The 25,436-nt window shown below is 41.8% G+C and overlaps 2 protein-coding genes across 5 annotated transcripts in view; one reads left to right on the top strand and one right to left on the bottom strand.

Annotated features, from left to right (window-relative positions):
* LOC138739457 (high affinity cationic amino acid transporter 1-like) overlaps window positions 1–17,307 on the top strand; it is a 232,511-nt gene extending 215,204 nt beyond the window's left edge. The window contains exon 12 of the mRNA XM_069891549.1: window positions 17,253–17,307. The gene's annotated coding sequence lies outside the window, so the exon portion shown is untranslated. The remainder of the gene's footprint in view (window positions 1–17,252) is intronic.
* Window positions 1–25,436, bottom strand: part of LOC138739455 (microtubule-associated tumor suppressor candidate 2-like) — a 382,132-nt gene that overhangs the window by 105,018 nt on the left and 251,678 nt on the right. For all 4 annotated transcript variants that reach the window (XM_069891535.1, XM_069891537.1, XM_069891536.1 and 1 more), the window contains one exon: window positions 10,644–10,739. In XM_069891535.1, the coding sequence (XP_069747636.1) occupies window positions 10,644–10,739 (96 nt within the window). The remainder of the gene's footprint in view (window positions 1–10,643; window positions 10,740–25,436) is intronic.

Genomic DNA, 25,436 nt, shown 5'->3' with positions numbered 1-25,436 from the left:
CTGAAGATATTATATTGGCACACGTTTTATTTATTCATTTACAGAATTGCAAAATTACTGCTAATTTCAAATGACCCTTCATGACGTCCTGATGTCTTCATAATCTTGACTATATATATTTTCCAAAACAGGACAGTGGATGCTTACGTTCATACTTGGATACAAGGATATACTCGCTAGTATTTTCCAGAGGCTGCATGCATGGGAGGTGCTATTCAAGAAGCCTTCACTGGTGTTCTATACCTCTTCTTGATGCTGCACACTGCAGACATAGCACGTCAATGATTAAAGTAGTTAATGGGATGCAAATCCTTGGCAATAAAGTGTTTCGAGGGTTTTGTTGCAACTGAGCTCATCAATGTAAATGGCAAATATTCCATCACTCTTACAATAATAGTATTGTGAATGATTATAATAAGGTGTAACTTTAGTCTTTGAATGTAAAACTGCAATCCTCAATATACAAGTCTGTAGACCACAATTAGATTCCAATTATGCAGGTCTGGTTAGCCAATTTTTGAACAGATAATAGAAACCATAAGAAATGTGTCATAGTAAAGCAATAGAAATTACTGTGCTCCATATCTAAATATTGTAATTGCCTATCAATTATCCTACTGTAGTTTGTGAGATTTCCTAATGTACATTCCTACTGATGGTTGTCAACAAAGAATAAAAAACTGTTTGTTAGCTGTGAAAAAATGTAATAATGCATTATTTTTAGTTTTAATTTTGGTTAGAAAAAATAAATGTAAACTTAAAAGTGAAGCTTGGTTGGAGGAAGAGCAGGACTGGCAGCTCAATATTCCGGGGTTCTGGTGTTTCAGACACAATAGAAGGGGAATGATGAAAGGGGGAAGGGTGGCATTGCTAGTCAGGGTAAATGTCACAGCAGTGCTCAGGACAGACCAGAGGGCTCATCGACTGATGCTATATGGGTGGAAGTGAGGGATGGAAAAGGTACAACCATATTAATGCGATGGTATTATGTTTAATATTGTATTCAATAATCAGTGAGAATTGGACAAGCAAATTGGAGGAAAGATAGCAGAAAACTACAGAAACATAAGGTTGTGTTAGTAGGCGACTTTTATTTTCACATATTGACTGGACTCCCATACTGTAAAAGGGAGTTAGAGTTTGAGAAAATTTTCCTGAACACATTTGACAATCAAGAGATTATAGAAGTACCAACGAGAGAGAGAGAGTGCATACTGGAATCTCCTATTAGGGAATAAGAGAGGACAGGTGTCGAAATTGTGTGTAGGAGAATACTTTGGGTCCAGTGATCATAATGCCATTAGTTTCAAGATAATTTTGGATAAGGATAGGTTTAGTCCTTGGGTTGAGATTCTAAATTGGAGAAAGGCCAATTTAGAGGAAATGAGAAAGGATCTTTAAAGTATGGATTGGGACAGTGGGAGGCCTTCAAAGGTGAGATTTTGAGAGTACAAAGTTTGTTATTCCTGTCAGGATCAAAGGCAAAGTTAACAGACATAGAGATCCTTGGTTTTCAATAGATATTGGGGATTTGATTAAGAAGAAGAGAAAGATGTGTTGCAGATATAGGCAACAAGGAGCAAACGAGGAACTTGAGGAGTACAAAAATGTAAAAAAAATTGAGAAAAAAATCAGGAGGGTTAAGACACGAGGTTGCTTTGGAAGACAAGGTAAGGGAAAATTCTAAGGGATTCTACAGGTACATTAAAAGCAAAAGGATAGTAGGGGACAAAATTGGTCCTCTTGAAGATCAGAGTAGTGAGCTATGTATGGAGTCAAAAGAGATGTGGGAGATCTTTAATATATTTCTTGTATCTGTATTTACTCAGGAAACTGGCACAGAGTCTAGGAAAGTGAGACAAACACACAGCGAGGTCATGGAACCTATACAGATTAAAGAGGAGGTGGTGCTTGGTGTCTTAAGACAAATAAAGGTGGATAAATCCCCAGAATCTGACAAAGATTCTTGGATCTTGAGGGAGGCTAGAATAGAAATTGCAGGACCATGGCTGATATATTTAACATGTCCTTAGCCACAGGTGAGGTGACAGAGGATTGGAAGGTAACCTATGTTGTTGTGTTGTTTAACAAAGGCTTGAAAAATAATCCATGAAATTATAAGACCAACTGCCTGACATCAGTAGTGGGTAAATTATTAGAAGGTGTTCTAAGAGATATACAAATATTTGGATAGTCATGGACTGATTAGTGATAGTCAACATGGGCCATGTTTAACCAATCCTTTAGAGTTTTTCCAAGGAGGTTACCACAAAAGTTGATGAAAGAAAGGCTGTGGATGTAAGGACTTGACAAGGTCAAGAAGGTTTAGTCATTTTGTATTCATGAGACAGTACATTGGATTAGACATTGACTTTGTGGATGAAGCCAGAGTGGTAGTGGATGTTTGCCTCTCTGAATGGAGGCCTGTGTGTGGTGTGCCTCGAGGATCAGTACTGAGTCTACTGTTGTTTGCCATCTATATTAGTGATCTGAAAGATAATGTGATAAATTGGATCAGCAAGTTTGCAGATAACACAAAGATTAGAGGTGTAGTGGACAGCAAGGAAGGCTTTCAAAGATGCAGATGGGTCTGGACCAATTGGTAAAATGGGCATTTAATGCAGACTAATGTCAGATGTTGCACTTTGGAAGGACAAACCAAGGTAGAACATACACATTGAGCTGTGCAATAGAACAGATGGAATAGATACGTAATTCCCTGAAAGTGGTGACACGGGTAGATAAGGCATAAAGAGAACATCTGACACATTGGCATTCTTAAATTAAAGTATTGAGTATAGGAGTTTGGATGTTGATGTGGAAGACATTGGTGAGGCCAAATTTGGAGTATTGTGTGCAGTCATCTAACTACAGAAAGGATAGCAATAAGATTAAATAAGTGAAGAGATTTATAAGGATATTTCCAGGTCTTGAAGAACTGAGTTACAACAGTTACAAGGTTAAACAGGTTACAACTTTATTCCCTGGAGCACAGAAGAATGAAGGGAGATTTGATAAAGGTATTCAAAATTATGATGGGTATAGACAGAGTAAATGCAAGCAAGATTTTTTTCCACTGAGGTTAGATGAGATTTAAAAAAACTAGTGGCTGTGGGTTAAGGGTGAAAGGAGAAAAGTTCAAAGGGAACATTAGGGGGAACTTCTTCATGGTCTGGATGGAGGTCAGTGGAACTTGACAGGAAAATATTTGGGTCAGACTAGAAGGGTCTGTTTCTTTGCTGTAATGTCACACGGTTTTATGGTAAACTACATACTCAAAATATTTGTAGATTACACTTGATTTAAATAATTTGAGAGAAAATGTACCAAAAATCTATCCTCAAGTCTTTTCACTGACTAGAACTGGACTTTAAATTTCACTCAGAATGTATGCTGTATCTACTGAATCCATGTTGTTCTTGAATTGATGTGGTATAGATCACATGTAATTAGGGTGCTGGATTTGGAATGCATATTATTGTTTTTCCTACTTATTTTTATTCTCTTTTATTTCTGACAAAGGTTAAATAATTTCACTACATAAGATGCTTAATGCAGATCTAATTTCTGGTTATGGGATAAATGTGTGTTTTTAGAATGAAAAATTACACTGTTTGAAATTTTTAAAAAAGTTATCTGAAGGGAAGACTATAAATCTGTTTATTGCCAAACTGAAGAATTATTGTGGATATTTTTTCTGACCAGAGCATGTTATCTCTGAATAAATTCCAATGTTATATAGGGAAATTAAAGTGAGTGAGGTAAAAGGCTTCTGTTAATGTTTCAGCAAACGGAACCTCTGAAAACCTGGTATTTAGGAAGCGGGTGGGGGGGGGGGGGGTGGAGAACAAGGTTCAAATTTAGATCTGGCTTGGAGGTTGTTCCTTGACTTAAAAACTGCTGATTAAAGAAGTTAATGAGATGTCAATTGTTGGTGTTTCTTGTGTTGTGTTCTGACTTGTTTGCTTGAAGTATGGTAAAGGAAGATGCTTTACTTACAATATTGCAACTCTTGAATCAATTAGTGCATAAAAAGAACAGCTCCAACATCATATCATTTTGCAATGCAAGTTTCATTCTGGGCTCAAATTTGACGTAATAGTTGGAAATAGATTTCTCTTAGTTTCCCTTTGCACATGTCCAAACCGGACACTCATCTCTTGCAGCCATTCTTGGAAATACTTCATTAGGAAAATAATGAAGCTTATCCAGTTGACCACTATCAATTCTAATCTCCCTAACTAGACTGGTACACAGGATAACTATAAGTAATGAGCAAAATAGACCAATGACTGATTGTAATTAGCAACAAAATTGTATTTTATGTAAATAACATATTTAAAACAAAATCCACATATTTTAACATTTTTTTTTTCTGTTTCAAATACCAATCCAATTTTATTATTTATTTTGTTTTATTTCTTCACTGAATTCTTCTTTCTTCCTTTCCTTGGCTTGGCTTCGCGGACGAAGATTTATGGAGGGGGTAAAAAGTCCACGTCAGCTGCAGGCTCGTTTGTGGCTGACCAGTCCGATGCGGGACAGGCAGACACGATTGCAGCGGTTGCAAGGGAAAATTGGTTGGTTGGGGTTGGGTGTTGGGTTTTTCCTCCTTTGCCTTTTGTCAGTGAGGTGGGCTCTGCGGTCTTCTTCAAAGGAGGCTGCTGCCCGCCAAACTGTGAGGCGCCAAGATGCACGGTTTGAGGCGTTATCAGCCCACTGGCGGTGGTCAATGTGGCAGGCACCAAGAGATTTCTTTAGGCAGTCCTTGTACCTTTTCTTTGGTGCACCTCTGTCACGGTGGCCAGTGGAGAGCTCGCCATATAATACGATCTTGGGAAGGCGATGGTCCTCCATTCTGGAGACGTGACCCATCCAGCGCAGCTGGATCTTCAGCAGTGTGGACTCGATGCTGTCGACCTCTGCCATCTCGAGTACTTCGACGTTAGGGATGTCAGCGCTCCAATGGATGTTGAGGATGGAGCGGAGACAACGCTGGTGGAAGCGTTCTAGGAGCCGTAGGTGGTGCCGGTAGAGGACCCATGATTCGGAGCCGAACAGGAGTGTGGGTATGACAACGGCTCTGTATACGCTTATCTTTGTGAGGTTTTTCAGTTGGTTGTTTTTCCAGACTCTTTTGTGTAGTCTTCCAAAGGCGCTATTTGCCTTGGCGAGTCTGTTGTCTATCTCATTGTCGATCCTTGCATCTGATGAAATGGTGCAGCCGAGATAGGTAAACTGGTTGACCGTTTTGAGTTTTGTGTGCCCGATGGAGATGTGGGGGGGCTGGTAGTCATGGTGGGGAGCTGGCTGATGGAGGACCTCAGTTTTCTTCAGGCTGACTTCCAGGCCAAACATTTTGGCAGTTTCCGCAAAGCAGGACGTCAAGCGCTGAAGAGCTGGCTCTGAATGGGCAACTAAAGCGGCATCATCTGCAAAGAGTAGTTCACGGACAAGTTTTTCTTGTGTCTTGGTGTGAGCTTGCAGGCGCCTCAGATTGAAGAGACTGCCATCCGTGCGGTACCGGATGTAAACAGCGTCTTCATTGTTGGGGTCTTTCATGGCTTGGTTCAGCATCATGCTGAAGAAGATTGAAAAGAGGGTTGGTGCGAGAACACAGCCTTGCTTCACACCATTGTTAATGGAGAAGGGTTCAGAGAGCTCATTGCTGTATCTGACCCGACCTTGTTGGTTTTCGTGCAGTTGGATAATCATGTTGAGGAACTTTGGGGGACATCCGATGCGCTCTAGTATTTGCCAAAGCCCTTTCCTGCTCACGGTGTCGAAGGCTTTGGTGAGGTCAACAAAGGTGATGTAGAGTCCTTTGTTTTGTTCTCTGCACTTTTCTTGGAGCTGTCTGAGGGCAAAGACCATGTCAGTGGTTCCTCTGTTTGCGCGAAAGCCGCACTGTGATTCTGGGAGAATATTCTCGGCGACACTAGGTATTATTCTATTTAGTAGAATCCTAGCGAAGATTTTGCCTGCAATGGAGAGCAACGTGATTCCCCTGTAGTTTGAGCAGTCTGATTTCTCGCCTTTGTTTTTGTACAGGGTGATGATGGTGGCATCACGAAGATCCTGAGGCAGTTTACCTTGGTCCCAACAAAGCTTGAAAAACTCATGCAGTTTGGCATGCAGAGTTTTGCCGCCAGCCTTCCAGACTTCTGGGGGGATTCCATCCATACCTGCTGCTTTGCCACTTTTCAGTTGTTCGATTGCCTTATATGTCTCATCCAGGGTGGGAACCTCATCCAGCTCTAGCCTTAGGGGCTGTTGAGGGAGCTGGAGCAGGGCGGAATCTTGGACTGAGCGGTTGGTACTGAAAAGAGATTGGAAGTGTTCTGACCATCGGTTGAGGATGGAGATCTTGTCGCTGAGGAGGACTTTGCCGTCTGAGCTGCGCAGCGGGCTTTGGACTTGGGGTGAGGGGCCGTACACAGCCTTTAGAGCCTCGTAGAAACCCCTGAAGTCGCCAATGTCCGCGCTGAGCTGTGTTCGTTTGGCGAGGCTAGTCCACCACTCATTTTGGATCTCCCGGAGTTTGCGCTGAAGATGGCTGCATGCGCGACGGAAGGCTTGTTTTTTCTCTGGACAGGACGGCTTTGTAAGGTGAGCCTGGTGGGCAGCTCGCTTCTTTGCCAGCAGCTCCTGGATTTCCTGGCTGTTTTCGTCAAACCAGTCCTTGTTTTTCCTGGAGGAGAAGCCCAGTACCTCTTCAGTGGATTGCAGTATGGTAGTCTTCAACTGATCCCAGAGGGTTTCAGGGGACGGGTCCGTGAGGCGGGTTGCAACGTCGAGCTTTGCTTTGAGGTTTGCCTGGAAGTTTCCTCTCGCTTCGTCTGACTGCAGTTTTCCAACATTGAACCTCTTTCTGGGGGCTTTATTGTTCCTGGGCTTTGGCTTGAAGTGAAGGTTGAGCTTGCAGCGAACCAGCCGGTGGTCAGTGTGGCATTCCGCGCTAGGCATGACCCTGGTGTGGAGCACATCTTGTTTGTCACTTTCTCGCACCAGGATGTAGTCCAGGAGGTGCCAGTGTTTGGATCGGGGATGCATCCAGGTGGTCTTAAGGCTGTCCCTCTGCTGAAAAAGGGTGTTTGTAATGACAAGCCGCTGTTCTGCGCAGAGCTCCAACAGGAGGCGCCCATTGTCGTTGCACTTGCCGACGCCATGCTTGCCCAGGATTCCTGGCCAGGTTTCTGAGTCTTTGCCGACACGAGCGTTGAAGTCGCCCAGGATGACAACCTTGTCGGCTGTAGGGGTGCGTTGGATGAGGTTGTGCAGGTCGGTGTAGAACTTGTCCTTTTCTGCTGGTTCCGCCTGGAGGGTTGGAGCATAGACACTGATGAGGGTGATGTGACGCTTGTTCTGAAGGGGGAGTCGCATGGACATGATTCGGTCCGAGAGGCCTGTCGGAAGGTTTTCGAGTTTGGAGGCAATGAAGCTCTTGACCATGAAGCCTACACCAGATAGGCGTCGTTCATCCGAAGGCTTGCCAGACCAGTAGAGTGTGTAGCCCGCGCCGCGTTCTTGGAGGCTGCCTACATCTGCCAGGCGGACTTCACTGAGAGCGGCTATGTCGATGTCAAGTCTGAGGAGTTCATGTGCAATGAGGGCAGACCGACGTTCAGGTCGGTGGCTGTCAGTCTTGTCTAGCATGGTTCTGATGTTCCAGCATGCTAGCTTGAGTTTGTGAGCATCTTTTGAGGGGGAGGACGTGGAGGGGGAGGACGTTGAGGGGGAGGACGTGGACCTGTCCTCGGGCCTGCGCAAAGGAGCTTTTAGGTGGAGTGCAGTGCGCGCAGTACTAGCCCCACCCTTTACACCCATGGTTCGTGTGCCGTGGCCAAGCAAGCTGGGACGTGGCAGCGAGGTCCTTGGGTCGTAGGTTTTATATCGGAGTGGCCTTCTCCTATGCAGGTTTCTTACCCGGGCTGGAGGGGTCTGCCTCCCCTCCTAGGTCGGTCCATACTGCCCGGACCGGGGCCGAGGCCGCCGCATTTCACCCTGTGCCTGGACTGGGGCCGCCGCCTCCCACTCCCTGCCCGGACCGGGGCCTCCGCCTGCCTCACTCGACCGAGGCCGGGGCCGCCGTCTCCCCCTTGCTCCTGCCCGTATCGGGGCCGCCGCCGTCTACCCTTCGCCCGGACCTGGGCCGGGGCCGCTGCTGCTCTCCCTGTGCCTGGACTGGGGCCACCGCCTCCCACTCCCTGTCCGGACCGGGGCCTCCGCCTGCCTCACTCGACCGAGGCCGGGGCCGCCGTCTCCCCCTTGCTCCTGCCCGTATCGTGGCCGCCGCCGTCTACCCTTCACCCGGACCGGGGCCGGGGCCGCTGCTGCTCTCCCTGTGCCTGGACTGGGGCCGCCGCCTCCCACTCCCTGCCCGGACCGGGGCCTCCGCCTGCCTCACTCGACCGAGGCCGGGGCCGCCGTCTCCCCCTTGCTCCTGCCCGTATCGGGGCCGCCGCCGTCTACCCTTCGCCCGGACCGGGGCCGGGGCCGCTGCTGCTCTCCCTGTGCCCGGACTGGGGCCGCCGCCTCCCACTCTCTGCCCGTATCGGGGCCTCCGCCTGCCTCACACGACCGAGGCCGGGGCCGCCGTCTCCCCCTTGCTCCTGCCCGTATCGGGGCCGCCGCCGTCTACCCTTCGCCCGGACCGGGGCCAGGGCCGGGGACGCTGCTGCTCTCCCTGTGCCCGGACTGGGGCCGCCGTCTCCCCCTTGCTCCTGCCCGTATCGGGGCCGCCGCCGTCAACCTGGCGACCATTTATTCAATATTTTCATTTGTGGTGAGTTGATCTGGCTCTGATTTCTTTCTATGATTATGTATGATAATTGGGCTGTAAGATGAGATTGGAGTGATCGGCGTGGTTTAGCTATATCTGTAGGTTTTTTTAAAAGTTTTTTTTAATTCAGATTTGTTTTTTCTTCTTTTTTGGGGTTTTTTTTTCTCTTTTTTCATATATTGTTATTAATTATATCTTTTTTTTAGAGATAGTTCACACCCTAAACTGATCTAAATTTTTTTTTTTATGATATATTTTTATTCTGTAATATTATTGTTTAATATCTCTGTATTAATTCATTACTTACTATGTATTTTTTATATCTCTTTGAACTGTATGTGTTTATAAATTATAATAATAATAAAAAGATTGAAAAAGAAAGAAAGAAAGAATTAACCATGCATTCTTTTCTTATTCCCTACCTGGCACTCTCTTGTTATGGACAGTAGTTGGAGAAATGATTGATCCTGCATTCTCACTAATCTCACTCTTGAATTGGCTATAGTTGAATTTTGGCAATTTTTTTTACAACTTATGATCTATGTCGCTTCTACAGTTTTATCATTAATTTAACATTCAATATAAAAATGATTAATTGTCACCTGTCTGTAAAACCTGAAGCAAATACCTCATTTTAAAAATGTGATTCCCCCTTTATTGGTTGTCCAGTTACAATTTTCATCTTGTATCTTCTTGTTGTGTAAAATCAGAATCAAATCCACAGTAAGTAGTCACTGAATTCTCTACTACTTGAAGAAGGGTTCAGGCCCGAAACATCGGCAATATATCTTTTTAAATCCTTTAGATGCTGAAAAGACCAGCTCAGTTCCTCCAGCATTTCAGTGTTTTCACTGTCATCACAGTTCTCTAAAATTCCTTTCGTACCCTGGTTTTACGAGAAGATCAAGGAAAGTATGCCATAAAAAAGGTGTTTGGAGAATTATAGTGGTAGGCAACCGGAAGCTTAGGATCTCACCTGTGGACTGAATGTAGGTGCTCAGGAAGTTTTGGCTTCTCCATTGTAGAGTAGATCACATTGTCAGCAGTGACTGATATATCAAGTTGGAAGAGGTACAAATGAATTATTATGGCACCTTAGAAGGACTCATTGAGTCCCTGAGTGGTCAGAAAAGAAAGGATCCAATCCACTCCATTCAGTGACCTGAAGAGTTCTTCCAGGTGAAATGGTCATTCACTTGCAATCTATGGTGATGATGATGCATTCTTCTCAATTTTGGATAAATCAAAATCAAATTGTGTGATTATTTTTCAAAACACTCCATTTATTATGTGTGTGTAACCCCAAGCTTCCAATTGCCTGTCATTTTAATTTTCCTTCCCATTCCCACTCTGTCCTTAGAAGTCTGTTCCAGCATGGCTCAAAATATGTTTGAGGAACAGCACCTTACCTTCTGCTGAGCATGTGGCGGCCTTTTGTAATCAACATCTCGGCAATCCTGCATTACCCTATCAGAGATATACACTTTTTCTATCCATCCCTCCTCCCACTTCTCTCCAATTTAAAACTTGTTTGTTTTTGAAGTTTCCAGATACTAAGGTTCTACAACCTGAAACGTTAACTTTGTTTCTCTTTCCACATACGCAATCTGAACTGCTGAGTGTTTACAAATTTTTCTGTTTATATTTTAGATTTTCATTATCAGCAGATCTTTCTTTCTTTTCTGAACCTCTCTACTTGCCAGGCATGCAATTATGTCAATGTAAAAAATTACATTGTGCTTTATTTTGAACTTGGAAATAAAGTTATGCTGAAATCATGCAGTATTTCAAACAACAAATCTACAATCCTTGCAATGTTTTAATCTCCAAGGATATGTTACAGAACATAGAAAATGTGTACCTTGTGAGTGAAGCTTGCTGGCAGGAATCACCAGTCTTTTTGGTGATGACATCATCGATTTTGGAATATCATGGTCTTTTTGGATCTCCTTCATTGCTGTTTTAGGAGTTGAACAATTAATTTGTTAAATAATATCTTTACATTCAGTTTTTTAAAATTCAGGTTACTTCGACAACAAAAATCATGCATAAGACTCTCATCAGAACTCTCTACAAAAGCAGTTAAGAATTGAGCAGCACAGTTAGTGTAGCGATTAGCATAGCACTCTATTACAGTGTCAGTGACCCGAGTTTGAATCCGACACTGTCTGTGAGGAGTTTGTAATTGCTCCCCATAACTGTGTGGATTTCTTCAGGATACTGTGGTTTCCTCCCATATTCCAGACATATGGGTTTAGAAGGTTAATTGGTCAGATGGGTCTGTTTTGGCCAGAAGGGCCTGTCACCATGCTATATCTCTAAAGTAAATTAAATGCACAGATCATCAAGATAATAATTCATTTGGGATAAATATTCTCTCTACAGATTGCTTGTAACTCGGGTTTGATCATGTCGGGGAATGGGGACCTTGGACTATCTCGGGGAACGGGGTGAGAGTCATAGTTGAAGAATATTTTTCATCGTATCTCCCATTTATTTCCTTGAATACTTCAATAAAATTAGCCAGGAAAGTCTTTCCCTTCAGAAATCCATGAATCCATGCTGACTATCTTTGATTAATGAGTGCTTTGTTAATTTTTTTTAAACAGCCTGAGATATTTTTTTTTCTGGATCTAAAAATGCATCCACTTTTAAAGATGCTAACCCTGTGTGTAAGTGTTCTCCATAACTATGGGGGTTTCCACTGAATGCTCAGATCTTCTCCCACATTCCAAAGACTGCAGGTTGGTAGGTTAGATAGCCATTGAAAATTGTCTCCAGTGTTTCTATCGTGTACCTTTCTACATCTCTACATGTGGAATTGTTTTCAACATTTTTAAAGATATAACTTATACTGTAAGATTAACATTATCTAAACAGATGAATTATCAGGGTAGCTTCAGTCTATCATTCGATACTCGAAAAACAACCTCCTCATTACCAGAAACAGATCTATTTTGCATAGTATCTTAAACTATTTCCCAGCAGGAAGCCTGGTATGAACATGATACATATCTGTATTTTTGGCTAATTATGATCTATCAAACAGATTTATATACATTATTATAGTCTCTTTATACCTAAATTAATGTTCCATCAGTGTATGCCTTTAGAGTTGGCAGTTCGGATGAGTACTCCAAAACACAAAGTAATGGAGATGATGCAAATTCCTACCTACGTGGAAGGCACTCAAAACGTAATCATTTGGGAGCCATAGAACTATGTTAAAATAATACATTTTCATATGGAAAATAGATGAAGTAATTTAGAAAAATTCATTCAGGTTGTCCCCGACTTATGACCGTAATGGGGATGGAAGGATTGCTTGTAACTCGGGTTTGATCATGTCGGGGAACGGGGACCTTGGACTACCTCGGGGAACGGGGAGGGGCTGCCGCCAGGAGCGGGGACTAATGTATACAGTACTTTTAATACAAAATATGAACTTCTAGAGTAGTTTTAAATAAAGATTTAAAAAAAGATTTTGGTCGTATGTACTGGTGGATGCAACTCGTGTTGTTTGGAAGTCGAGGACTACATGTAATTCCATTTTGCATTCATAAAGTTTGATAGGCATGCAGAACAGAAACCTGCCTTTGGCCTGCTATTTGGTACCTAACTACTTAAGTTCTATTTACTAGCAGCTGACCCATACACTGACAATTTGAGTGATTTTTCAGATATTTCTAAAATGGTTCCTGCCTCCAGCAGCCATCAAGCAGTGTATTCTAGATTAAAAACACCCAGTGAGTGTAAAATATCTTTGTGAGATCCCCTCTAAACCTCTCCTCCTATTCCCTATATTTATGCCTTGGCTATGGGAAAAATGTTCTTTGTCAAATACCTTCCCTTCTTCAACCCACATCTATACACCACCTCCCCTCCCCCAACTCAGCTCCAAGGTGAACAAACCTCACCTACTTAATCCTTTCTCATTACAGCAAAGCACCAACCTAGGCAAAGAATTGATGAATATCCTCTTTCCTCTGCAATCTGATCAACCATACTTGTCCACTGTTTTATTAAGGGTATACTGTACCATAACCTCCCTGTGTTCTTACATTCTATGCCCCAATTAATGAAGGCCCATATCCTATATCCCGGCTTCATCATCAAATGAACCTGTGCTGCCATTTTCAAGGGTTCTTGTACACTGAATTGATTTGTTCCTTTAAAAGAAAACAAAATCTGAGAGTTGAATGGTAATGGTAAATGAATAATTATAAAATTCTAAGTTTCTGAGAGAAAACACTGAAAACAGATTTTAGATATTGCTGTTGCATCTTGAATGCCATGTCAGAGATCAGAAAATGGCACGGTTAGCATAGAGGTTTATGCCACTCTATTACAATGCCAGTAACCAGGGTTTCAATCTATTGCTGCCGGTAATGAGTTTGTATGTTCTCCCCATCTGCATGGAATTCCTCTGGGTGCTCCATTTCCTGCCACCCTTCAAAACCTACAGGGGTTGGAGGTTAAGGGTTTTTTTGGGCAACACAGGCTTGTGGGCTGGAAGGGCCAGTTATCGTGCAGTATGTCTAAATTTTAAAAAAATGAAACCAGGGACAAAACTAGCTCAGCAATATTTGCTAATTTTGATTGCTAGATTGCATTCCCAGACTAAATTTGAAAAATGGAAAGTGTTGTAGGTTTCATTCATAAGTGGACCTCATTGTTGTTGGTCATAATTTTTCACCTCTCAGAGATAATCATTTAAAACAGAGGCATGTAGGAATTTCTCCTCACACAGGATGGTGAATCTGTGGAATTCTCTATCCTGAAAGGATGTGGGGCTAGATCAATGGATTTTTTTACAGAGCAAGTCAAAATATTTTGAACGTTTGGAGAAATATGGAGAGAGAGAAGAGGAATTGAGGCTTGGGGCAAATCAACCATGGTCATTTTAAATGGTAGGGCAGGCCTGTGTTCTTGTGCAACATAAAAGCAGACAACAGCAGAAAACTGAGGAAGAATAGAAAAAGTTATGGGGTGTACCACAACTTATAGGTTTCATTTATATTGAGATACAATAGACCTTGGATGGAGAAATCAATTTTTTTTATTACAATGCCAACTTTGAATTTGATTCACCAAGTGATCTAGACTCAAATATTCAAGTACTGGATTTTATTGACTTTGTCCTCATTTGAAAATAAGTGAACAATTCTAAAATAATTGTGATCACCAAGTTCAACAGATTTGCATTTATTCTAGACATAGTGGAATTCCTATTCTCAAGCTCTGCCAATTTGTAATGATAAAGTTTAAAAAATTCTAGGTTATTCCCCAGTTTCCAGCACTGATATCAACTGCACTACTCAAGAGAGAACTGAATGGAAAGCTTTCTATTTTTAGATGAAATGCATATTTAATGAAATGCTAGACTTGGGTGTCCCTGTACACTTTGTATGAACCAGCCCATGAAAAGATATCTGGAAGCAGATCAACCCATTGCCTATTGATTAAGATGATAGTACAGAATGCATTTAAATTTTGATTGGGTAAAAATAAATCTAAATGTTGGGTGAAAATTAGGTAATTGGTCAGCATATATCGAGTATTAAAGCTTAGCAGTGGTTCTCAACCGTTTTCTTTCCACTCACATATCACTTTAAGTATTCCCTATGCCACAAGTGCTCTGTGATTAGTAAGGGATTGCTTAGGTGGTATGTGGGTGGAAAGAAAAAGTTTGAAAACCACTGTTTTAATCTTACCAAATTGACTCGTTATGTGCACGGTTTCATGACTCCAAAGGAAATGGGCCAATGACAATTTTTATCAAGTAAAATATTTCAGTAACAATTGGGTCTAAAGTCGTGATCCTCAACCTTCCCTTCCCACTGAAAGCAATCCCTTACTAATCACAGAGCACCGATGGCACAGGGATTACTTAAAGTGGTATGTGAGTGGAAAGAAAAAGGTTGAGAACCACTGGCTTAGAGACTTTGCTAAGCAATGGTGTTCTACATATTTTGTTGTAAAAATCAAATGTCACTAGTCTACTGTAGATAAGCCATTCAAAATGTTCAAACACAATCTGTTGAAGGAATTCAGCAGGTAAAGCAGCATTAGTGGCTTCAGATTGCAGCATCTACAATTCAGTACAATGCAGTTATGTGGTTTGGAAATTTAGTGGTCACTGCAGAATTTCTTTCCTGCAATTTTCCTTTTGGAAAATATTGAAAAGAATGACACGTATCAGCAAACATACAAAAACATAATCCAAAGCTAATTTATATTTGCCACTAAAATATATTAAATTTAAATTTTAAATTTAAGTTTAGACTTACAACATGGTAACAGGCCATTTCGGCCCACGAGCCCGTGACACCTAATTACACCTAATTGACCTACAATCCCTGGCATTATGGGATATAGCCTCAGGATTCAGAGTATTAGATTTAGGACAGAGATGAGGAGGAACTGCTTTTCCGAGAGGGTGGTGGATCTATAAAATTCACTCCCCATTGAAGCAGTGGAGGTTGCTTCAATAAATATATTTAAGAAAAGGTTGGATAATTTTTTACATAGTAGGGGAATGAAAGGATATGGGAAAAAGGCAGGTAGTTGGAGATGAGCCTATTATCAGATTAGCCATGATCTCATTAAAAGGTGGAGCAGGCTTGATGGCCAACTACTATTCCTATTTCTTATGCTCTTATACTCTCATTATAACAGATCAAACAGAAGCAGTAATTTTTACTTCTCTTATAAAGTATCAAAAGAGCACTCAAATCATAATGGATCAAACGGTGGAACCCACAATCAATTGAGATTGGACTTGTAGATTTGAGCAGATGAATGCATTTTGCACTTATTGGGACAGCTTCTGATGATGGCAAATGATGGTTCCTTTACTCCACCCCCACTTGACTTCCTTTAGCACTCAGTATACTGTCACTAAATATAAAAAAACCCTTCATACTGCTACGAGCCCAGAGGACCCCAAAACCTAGCAGCAATAGAAATTCACCAAGACAAATGGTTACTTAAACAAAAGTTGCTTTTAATTATCTTTAAACATGAAAACAGGATCAAACTCTAATTTATTACTATTAACTTACTTAACCTAACTTAACCCCCTCCTAATTTTAAGCATACATTCATATAATGTGTGAGTAAGTTTAGAAAAGTTCATAATTCATAGTCCAAACTCACTTCTCACTCCTCCAAGTTCACTGGTTGCAGGCAAATCTTATACTGTGCACAGAATTTAACATTTATGAAGTTCACCAGGCATTGATGCTTGAAAGGTAAAAGGTTAACGCTCAGGAAGGTTCTTGTTGGTTTTCAGAGATTTATTGGTCGCTGGACACAAATTGACTTCTAATCAGCCACGTCAGTATCTTGCCAAAGAAACTTGCCCCATCAGGGTTTTCCAGATGATAACCTCTTTCCTTCAGGTCACCACAGAGTTCCTTTTAGTTCCTCTTATTTCAAATGAAACATTAGGCGGCCAGTCCTCTCCTCTTGTATGGACCATAAGGGCTTTGACCAGGCTGAACTAAGAACTCACAACCAGTCTTCAAAATGAGGTTTTTCCACAAGCTTACCAGCTAATCCTGGTCTAGGGTGCCGCCCGCCCGCCCACCCGCCCACCCATCCCCAGCGGTAACCCATGGGTGTTGGTAATGTTGGTGAATGGGCTTCTCCTGCACCTCTTGCATTGCTGGTTAGGGCCACTGCGATTGACCTTCTCACCAGAGGAAGTGAACGGTGGCAGGGGCTCTGGAAAGCATGGTTTTGTGCTATTAGTAGGGGAAGGTGGCCCCCAAAGCTGCAGGCCCACTTCCTGGACAGCCGCAGCACCTCCGTGGGCTTTTTGAAGCTGGGTGAGTAGCTGGTGACTTGCTCAATGGCAACGTGGCAATGCCTAGTAGACAGCGGGGGATCCCTCCCTCCCTGGTCAAATGTCTAGTAGACAGTGAGGGATCCCTCCCTCCCTGGTCAAACGCCTAGTAGACAGTGGGGGATCCCTCCCTCCCTGGTCAGGCGTTAATACGGGGCAGACAGCAGGGAATCCTTTCCTCCTTGATACAGAGTCATACAGTGAGAATGATTACTGTTGGCATTACTCACCTTTATCATCCTAATTTCAACTTCACATATAAGACCCGGGGGATATTTTTGAGCAAATCTTTTGGGGAAAAAGTGGGTCTTATATGCCGCCAAATATAGTAAATATTTTGTTAAAGTCCGAGTAAACAAGAAAAAATAAATTTTGCCTAATTTGGCTGTTTCAAGATAGACTTGAAGTCAAGAAAACAAACATGAGCTTGCACTGAAACTTATGAAGAAAAAACATTCTCAAATAAGGCACAATTTCAACCAGAATCTGGGCCTAGAATAAAGCATAGAATTCTGGATTTTGTGTATGACTCTGCACAAACTGAATTTATCTCTGAATTTCTTTAAAAAAAAAAATCACAGAACAATTGCAGTGATGCACTAATGGCTGCTTTGGTTGTAGGACTGCAAATTTCAGTGGATCCTGAGGCACTTGGGAAATCTCAAATTGACGCCTGGAGATGAGGTCAGCAAGTAAATAAAGGGAAGAAGGTATCTGTGGTAAGAATCAAAGTTAGCTCAACAATAGGAAGAGTTGAGAGCAGGTCTGAAAAAAGTACTAGGACCTGGAGCCAGGGATGCAGAGGTATGGGGACTATGGGTGGGGTAGAGAGACGAGAGGCCCCAAAAACTTCAAAAATATAGTTGTTCTGGACGTCTGCTTCCAGACCTCCTTATTAAATTTCTCTTGCAATCATCTACCAGTCCACAGGAAAAAATGAAACTGAATATGTGTCTGACATTAATATGTGTCATATAAGGCATCAGTAGAAGGTGCTCTAGTAAATTTCCATCACAATGCAAACCATCCTGTCAATGGTTTTCATCAAATTTCACTTAAACTTTGAAAAATCCACATACTGATTGAATTCCTAGGCTTGGGTATTTAAAATTGAATCAATATAATGGAGCATTCAAATCAATATATTCAGTCTAGTTTACTTGCTAAATGTGCCTACTTTTGTCCTAGACCTTTGACTTTCTGTAGAAAGGAAATAATTTTTCAAAATATTTTCATTTATCTCAATCTCAAAATTGAATGGCAGCCAACTAGGGTCTGTTATTAAAGGGCAAGACTTTGGTTTACAAGTACAGTAAAATCATTGTTATCTGGAATTCAAGCAACTGACAACCTCAAGCAAACAGCAAAAATATTGTGGAAAATAAATAGGGAAAAAATACCGAATTTTATAATTGGCACCCTTAGCAGTTAGTTTGCTAATCACACAACCCACAATTTCAAGCAACCGGCAAAATCACTTATCCGGCATCTACCAATTCCCATAGGTACCAGATTCTGGGATTTTACTGTACATTGATCCCTGAAAGTGGTGACACAGGTAGACAATTGTGAAGAAGGTATATGTTTGCCTTCATTAACTGAGGCACTGAGTATAGGAATTGGGATGCCATATTTCAGTTCTACACATCATTGGTAAGATTGCACTTGGAATATTATGTGCAGTTCTGGTTGCCATGTTCTGGGAAAGACATGATGGTTAGAGAGAGTGCAGAAAAGATTCACAGTATTGTTGTTTGAACTCGAAGACTTGAGTTATAATGAGATTGGATAGGATGAGATTGCTTTCCCCTGCGCAAAAGAGGCTAAGGGAATGGCCTTATAAAATAATGAGAGGCATAGATAGAGTAGATATCACAGCCTTTGTCCCAGGGTATGAAAAAACAAGAGAGTATAGGTTTAAGGTGAGAGGGGAAAAATTGAAAGGGATTATGAAGGGTGTGTTTCAAACACACAGAGGTATGTGGAATGAGCTGCCAGAAGAAGTGTTCAAATCAGGTAATATTATAATGTTTAAAATACATGAACAGGAAAGGCTTAGAGAGACAAGGGCCAAATACAGGCTAATGGGCTTAGCATAGATAAGCACCTTGGTCAACATGGACAAGTTTGGCTAAAAGTCCTATTTCCAAGCTGACGTGGATATTACCCCTCCATAAATCTTCGTCCGCGAAGCCAAGCCAAAGAGAGAAAGAAGAGATAACTTGATTGCTCTCCCTGAGTCATAACAGTAAACATACATCACGTTGTCTCTCAGGTACGAGTGAGCAGTCCTGCCAGAGGACATCAATGGGGATGGTTTAATTTGCCAGATCCATCTAAAGGGTGGGGAAGTAGGGGGGGGGCATGCTGTTAATGATCACCATCTCTTCAGGCACTGAAGGAGAAAAACTGTGCTCAGCTGCAGTGGCCTCTGTCATCAAAGAGCCTGATGACACTTTTGAATTAACTCGCCGTATTGAAATTGCTCTGCTCCGCAATGGAATGGCTGGGACTGAAATGTCATTTCCTCTGGATTAATTCACAAAATTAGAGTGCTATCAGCAGGTGAAACATTTGCCCTAACTGTTGAGACATCCCTTGACATCGTTGAAGCACCAAGTTAATTTTGGCCAGTTATTCCTTCAGTAGAAACTTTGCGAAAACAGTGGTAAATAATGAAGCAGCTAGCAGCATTGACAAGCCATGGATAATTAATTTAGCCCTTCAAGCAGACATGGATTTAGCAATTCCTGCAGAAATGCTGGCTTTTATGTGGTTGTTCAAAAGTGTTATAGGATGTATGGAGGCATTTCATAGCAGTTTTTTTTAAATAATATGAAACAAACGTAAGACATTTATACTGTTTACAATCACAAAATTCTAAAATCTCAACAGCATTAATTAATCAATTATTTATCCCACACAACATGTCTAGTTGTATTTCATAATAATTTTATGTGAAGCATTTTTTCACTTGAAGCACTTTAGCCATCAAAGAATAAGTAGTCACCAAGGCGTTGTACATTAGGCACAAATCTATCAATGCCCTTGTTCATCTTTTCAGACCTCCACCACTCAACATCTGCATCACTTCTGCTATGAGAAATTCTTGCATATCCAATTAAGTTCTTGTGGAACATCTTAGATAATTTCTTACATTAACGGGAACATAAAATTCCAAGTTTTTTCCATTTGTTATTGAATATATCGTAAACTGGACAATACCGCAAAATTATGATGTGGCAACATTTTGAAGTTTGAGGAATAATGGGTTAGTAGCAACAGATGTGAAAAGCAAGACTGAGTCCTTCTTCCTCTTAACAAGCTGCCTCACCTGTTTTGTCAACCACAGTTCCTTTTTCCTACCACCTTTTCCCTGTCCCAGTGGGACAAACCTATCCTTAACCCAGCATATCCTTAACCCAGCACGTGCTCTCTAAATTTCTTCCACATATTCCGCAGTTGGAAACCAAATGGTTCAAGTAGAGATGCCAGGAGGCATGAGAATGATCATCAATAGTGCAGGATTGAGCAATAGAAGACTGAAGTTGGAAGGAGAATGACAATGTTATATAGGTGAAAACAGGTAGGTGCTGCAAGTGTGTGGGATGGGGAGTTTGGTATTGAATGAGGCTTCATAAGGGCTCTTCATGTTCCTGGTTCTAGGAATAGGGTCAGTAGCAGTTATGATGGGGATGAAAACAATGGTTTTGGTTTCCCAGAATTAGAGTAAGCCTATTAGTTTAAATTGGTGAACTAGTTTGGCAGCCACAGGGTCAAGAGAGGCAATATTAGCTCGAGCTAATATTGGCATAAATACACAAATGAAGGGAAAAAGGAGATCCTGGAAGACAATGAAGAGTATTAACCAAAATTCAAGTTCACCTTTATTTGTCCTTTAAAAGTGCAACAATACAGTATTTGACAAAATAACGAGACCACAAGCATAGTAGAAACAATCTAAAATATAATAGTCTCTGGATATTAAAAGTCTGTTAGCTTGAGTAAAAAAAAATCACCACCTTGACTGTAAAGGCCGCTGCGGGATGCTGCCATGCCACCACCTTGGACCAGACTTGCAGGAATTCTACTAGACTCTAGATTTTAAAAGTCTGATAGCTAAATGAAGAAACCACCACACAGTTCACAATCCATAGGAGCCTGAAAGCCTTGACACCATCCACCACAGGGCTCCACAATCCAAGAAGGCACAATCTCCAGGACCTCAGAACCAGACACACAACAGTGCTGCTCTGGACACCACTGCACATCTTCTGAAAAACATGCCATAATGTCCCCACTTCAGTCACCAGCAACAATTGACGCCAAAGATTGGAGGCTTCGTCCCCACAGCAGAGGCTCGGTCCCAACTCTGACACCAAAGACCAGAGGCCTCGTCCCCACAACAGAGACTCAGTCCCCACAGCAAAGGCTTGGTCTTCACAGCAGTCGAGGTCACACAACTTTGCAGCTTCTTCTCGAAGGTTTGTTGTTTCTTGGCGATTTCCATATTGCAGCAATTGCTTCATGGTGCTCTACCATCCATCTCTTTCCAATAAAAAAATTGTGCATGGTACCTTACTTAAAAAGTTACAGTAGCACCAGGTCCGAAGAGGCCACTGTGGGCTGTTGCCATGCTGCCATCTTGGAATAAATATGTTAATTATGTGCAGGATGATAAAGACAATGAAGGGTTTTTATTGCTTTGATTTTTCAATTGACCATCTTTTATGGAAACTGGTCATCCCCAATTCCATTTCCAATCTTATATCCAGAGAGTTAAAATTATATTCACAACAAACAATTTCAATATTAAAAAAAATTTTCATTTTACCCTCCCTAAATTTGTTTAATGTATTTCTGAAAGGAACTGCTTTCTACTTCAATTCAATGCTACATGTTCATAGGCTTAGGGTAAGAAGACATTTGGAGGAGAGCTAAGGAAGAATTTATTCAACCTTGGTTGAATATTTAAGGGGATTCTTGACAAGAAGTTAAATTGTCAGTGTTAAAAGTGTTGGAAAATGAGATTAATATGGATCCATATTTGATGTTAGTGGGGACCAAGTAACCAGGTTCACGGCTCAATTACTTTGTAAGTGTGACTTTTGTTCTTTGCCTTTTAGTGAACCTGGATGTTAAAGATAAATTGGATTGTGTCATACTTAATGGTTGCATGTTTATTCTGCTCTTTATTTCATGAAAGGGAACAACCTCAAATAATTGTTTTTTGGTGAAAGGCAGTGGCACCAGGCACTGGGGCACATTTTAAGCATAATTTGGTAGGAAAAGGGGGATGGTCAGGCAGGACTTATATATTTATATATACACTACTGAGAGATCATGTATGAATTAGTTTAAAGCCTGGGGAAGAATTACATCAACATTGAGATCAGCAAAGTTTTAACACTTAAGAAATATTCCAAGGATTCACAGCTCATCACATACATTTGTACAAAATGTCTATCTTGAGGAGTTGGAATTATAATTTGAAAATTCTACAGTGCAGCACATTGGTGTGAAGAAGAGTCAAGCAGGCGAGATAAAGGAATTGCAGTGGATGTTGTGTATTTGGATTTTCAGAAGGCCTTTGACAAGGTGCCACACGTGAGACAAGATAAGAGCTCGTGGTGTTAACAAGAAACAGACTAGCATGGGTAGAGCACTGGCTAATTGGTAGGAAGCAGAGAGTTGAAACGCAGTGATCATATTCTGATTGGCTGACAGCTGCTAGTGGTGTTCAACAGGTGTCACTCTTGGGCTGCCTTTTTTAAAAATGTTGCATATGAATAAGGTATAGAACGTTGAAGCACAGTACAGGCCCTTTGGCCCTCAATGTTGTGCAAACTTATTTATTCTTACAAAAAAATGAAAAAGCACTAAACCCTTTCAACCTCGTAACCTTCTGTATTTCTTTCATCCATGCGCCTGACTAAGAGTCTCTTAAATGCCTCTAATGTATCATCCTCCACCACCATCCCTGGCAGGGCATTCCAGGTACCCACAACCCTCTGTGTAAAAAAAACATACCCCTGATGTCTCCCCTAATCTTTCTCCCTTCACTTTGTACAAATTTCTTCTGGTTTTTGCTATTCCTGCCCTGGTGAAAAGGTACTGATTGTCTTATCTATGCCTCTCAGAATCTTGTATACCTCTATTAAGTTTCCTCTGATTCTTCTTCACACCAAAAAGTCCCAGCTCTGTTAACCTTACCTCATAAGATTTATTTTCCAATTCAGGCAACATCCTCGTAAATCTCCTTTGCATCCTTCTCATAGCTTCCACATCCTTCTTGTAATGAGGTGACCAGAACTGAACACAATTTTCTAAGCATAGTCTCACCAGAGATTTGTAGAGTTGCAACATGACATCTTGAACTCAATCTGCCTATTAGTGAAGCCCAACATCCCTTAGGCCTTTTTAACTATCCTATCAACCTGCGTGGGATTGTTGAGAGATGTATCAATTTAGACTTCAAGGTCCCTCTGTTCCTCCACACTATTAAAGTATTGGTCCATTCACCCTGTAGTCAATCTTCTAGTTTTACCTTTGAAAATGCATCACCACACTTATCTGGATTAAACTCTATCTGCCACTTTTCCGCCCAACTGCATCTGTCTTTATCCTTTTGTAACCTACGACAACCTTCAGCGCTAGCCACAACTCCTCCAAGCTTCGTATCATATGCAAATTTACTGACCCATTCCTTGTGCTTCTTCATCTAGGCCATTTATAAAAATCACAAAGAGCAGGGGACCCAAAACAGATCCCTGCAGAACTGCACTAGTTACTGCCTCCAGGCAAAATACTTTCCATTCACTACTATTCTCTGCTTTCTACATTCAAGGCAATCTTTTATCCACACAGCCAAGGTTCCATAGATCCCATGCCTCATGACTTTCTGAATGAGTCTTTCATGGGGGACCTTGTCCAATACCTTACTAAAATCCAAGTAGACCACATCTACCACCCTACCCTCATCAATTTCTTTAGTTACCTCCTCAAAAAACACAATTAGGCTCATGAGGCACAACCTTTCCTTATAAAGCGATGCTGATTATTCTTGAGTAGACTGCATTTCTCCAAATAGATCCTGTCCTTAAAACTCCTTTCCAATAGTTTGTACACCACTGACATAAGATTCACCAATCTATAATTCCCAGGATTCCCCCATTACCTTTTTTAAATAAGGGGACCATATTTGCAATTCTCCAATCCTTCAGCACATCCACTGTGGCCAAGGTGGACTCAGAGATCACAGCCAATGCCCCAGCCATCTTTTCTCTCCCTTCGCACAATAACCTGGGTATATTGCATCTGACCCCGGGGACTTATCAATCTTTACTTTTTAAGAAGATCCAACACTTCTTCCTCAATCTCAACATTCTCCAGCAGACAAGCCTGTTCTATTCCGACCACCCAGATCAAGGTCCTTTTCCCTTATGAAGCAAAGTATTCATTTAGGACCCCCCCAACTTCCTCTGCCTCCAGGCACGTTGCCTCCTTTTTCCTTTAGTGGCCCCAACTTCATACTCATCATCCTACTGTTCTTCACATATGCATAGAATGCCTTGGGGATCTCCTTAATCCTACATGCCAAGGCATACTCATGCCCCCTTTGCGCTCTCCTAAGTCCTTTCTTAAATTCCTTCCTGGCTACAATATACTTCTCATGAGCCCTTCCTGTTTCCTGTTTCATATATCTAATGTATGCTTCCTTCTTCCTCTTAACAAGCTGCCTCACCTGTTTTGTCAACCACAGTTCCTTTTTCCTATCACCTTTTTCCTGTCCCAGTGGGACAAACCTATCCTTAACCCAGCACGTCCTCCCTAAATTTCTTCCACATTAGTTCTGTGCTTTTCCCCATGAACATTTGTTTCCAATTTACTCTTGCTAATTCCTGCCTCAACCCGTCATAATTTTGTCTGCCTTTATACTTGTCCATAGCTCTGCTAGAGTTGAGGTCACTCTCACTGAAATGATCCCCACCAAGAGGTCCACCACCTGACCAGGTTCATTACCCAGTATGATGTCTCCTCTTGTCGGCTGGTCCACAAGTGGTGTCAAGAATCCTTCATGGACACACCTGACAAATTCAGCCCCTTCTATCCCTCTTGCAGTCAATATTAGGGAAGTTGAAATATCCCATAACAACAACCCTATAATGTTTGCACTATTGCAAAATTTGCCTTCTTATCTGCTCCTTGGTGTCCAGAGGGCTATTTAGGGGCCTACAGACTACACCTAGCACAGTGATTACTCCCTTCCTATTTCTGACTTCCACCTACTCCAACTCCACCAACTTCAGTGGAAACTCCCTCTGCAGTGTCCTCCCTTTCTGTAGCCATGACACTATCCCTGACCAGCAATGCTACTCCCCTGCTTCTCTTACCTCTCATCCTATTCCTTTTAAAACACCTAAAACCTCGTATCTGCATTAGCTAATCCTGCCCTTCCACCAGCAAAGTCTCTGTAATGACCACAACATCGTACTTCCATGCTCTGTTCATTCCTTTATTCCTAATACTCCTAGTGTTGAAATAGACATATTTCAAACCCTCCAAATGACTACATTTTTTTATTCCTCCCCTGCCTGTCATTCCTCAGCAACTAGGAACACATAGCATCATGCTTCTGACCTCGTGTCCTTTTCTCTGCACTCACATTCTGGTTTCCGTCCCCCTATCAAATTAGTTGAAACCTTCCCCAACAGCTCTAGCAAATGTGCCCACTACGATACACCTGCCCCCTGCACCAATTGTTCAGCCACACATTGATCTGCCACAATCTCATATTCCTACCCT

This window comes from Narcine bancroftii, chromosome 7 (assembly GCF_036971445.1).
Source record: "Narcine bancroftii isolate sNarBan1 chromosome 7, sNarBan1.hap1, whole genome shotgun sequence".
Taxonomy (NCBI): domain Eukaryota; kingdom Metazoa; phylum Chordata; class Chondrichthyes; order Torpediniformes; family Narcinidae; genus Narcine; species Narcine bancroftii.
This window is presented reverse-complemented; position numbering and strand designations above follow the sequence as displayed.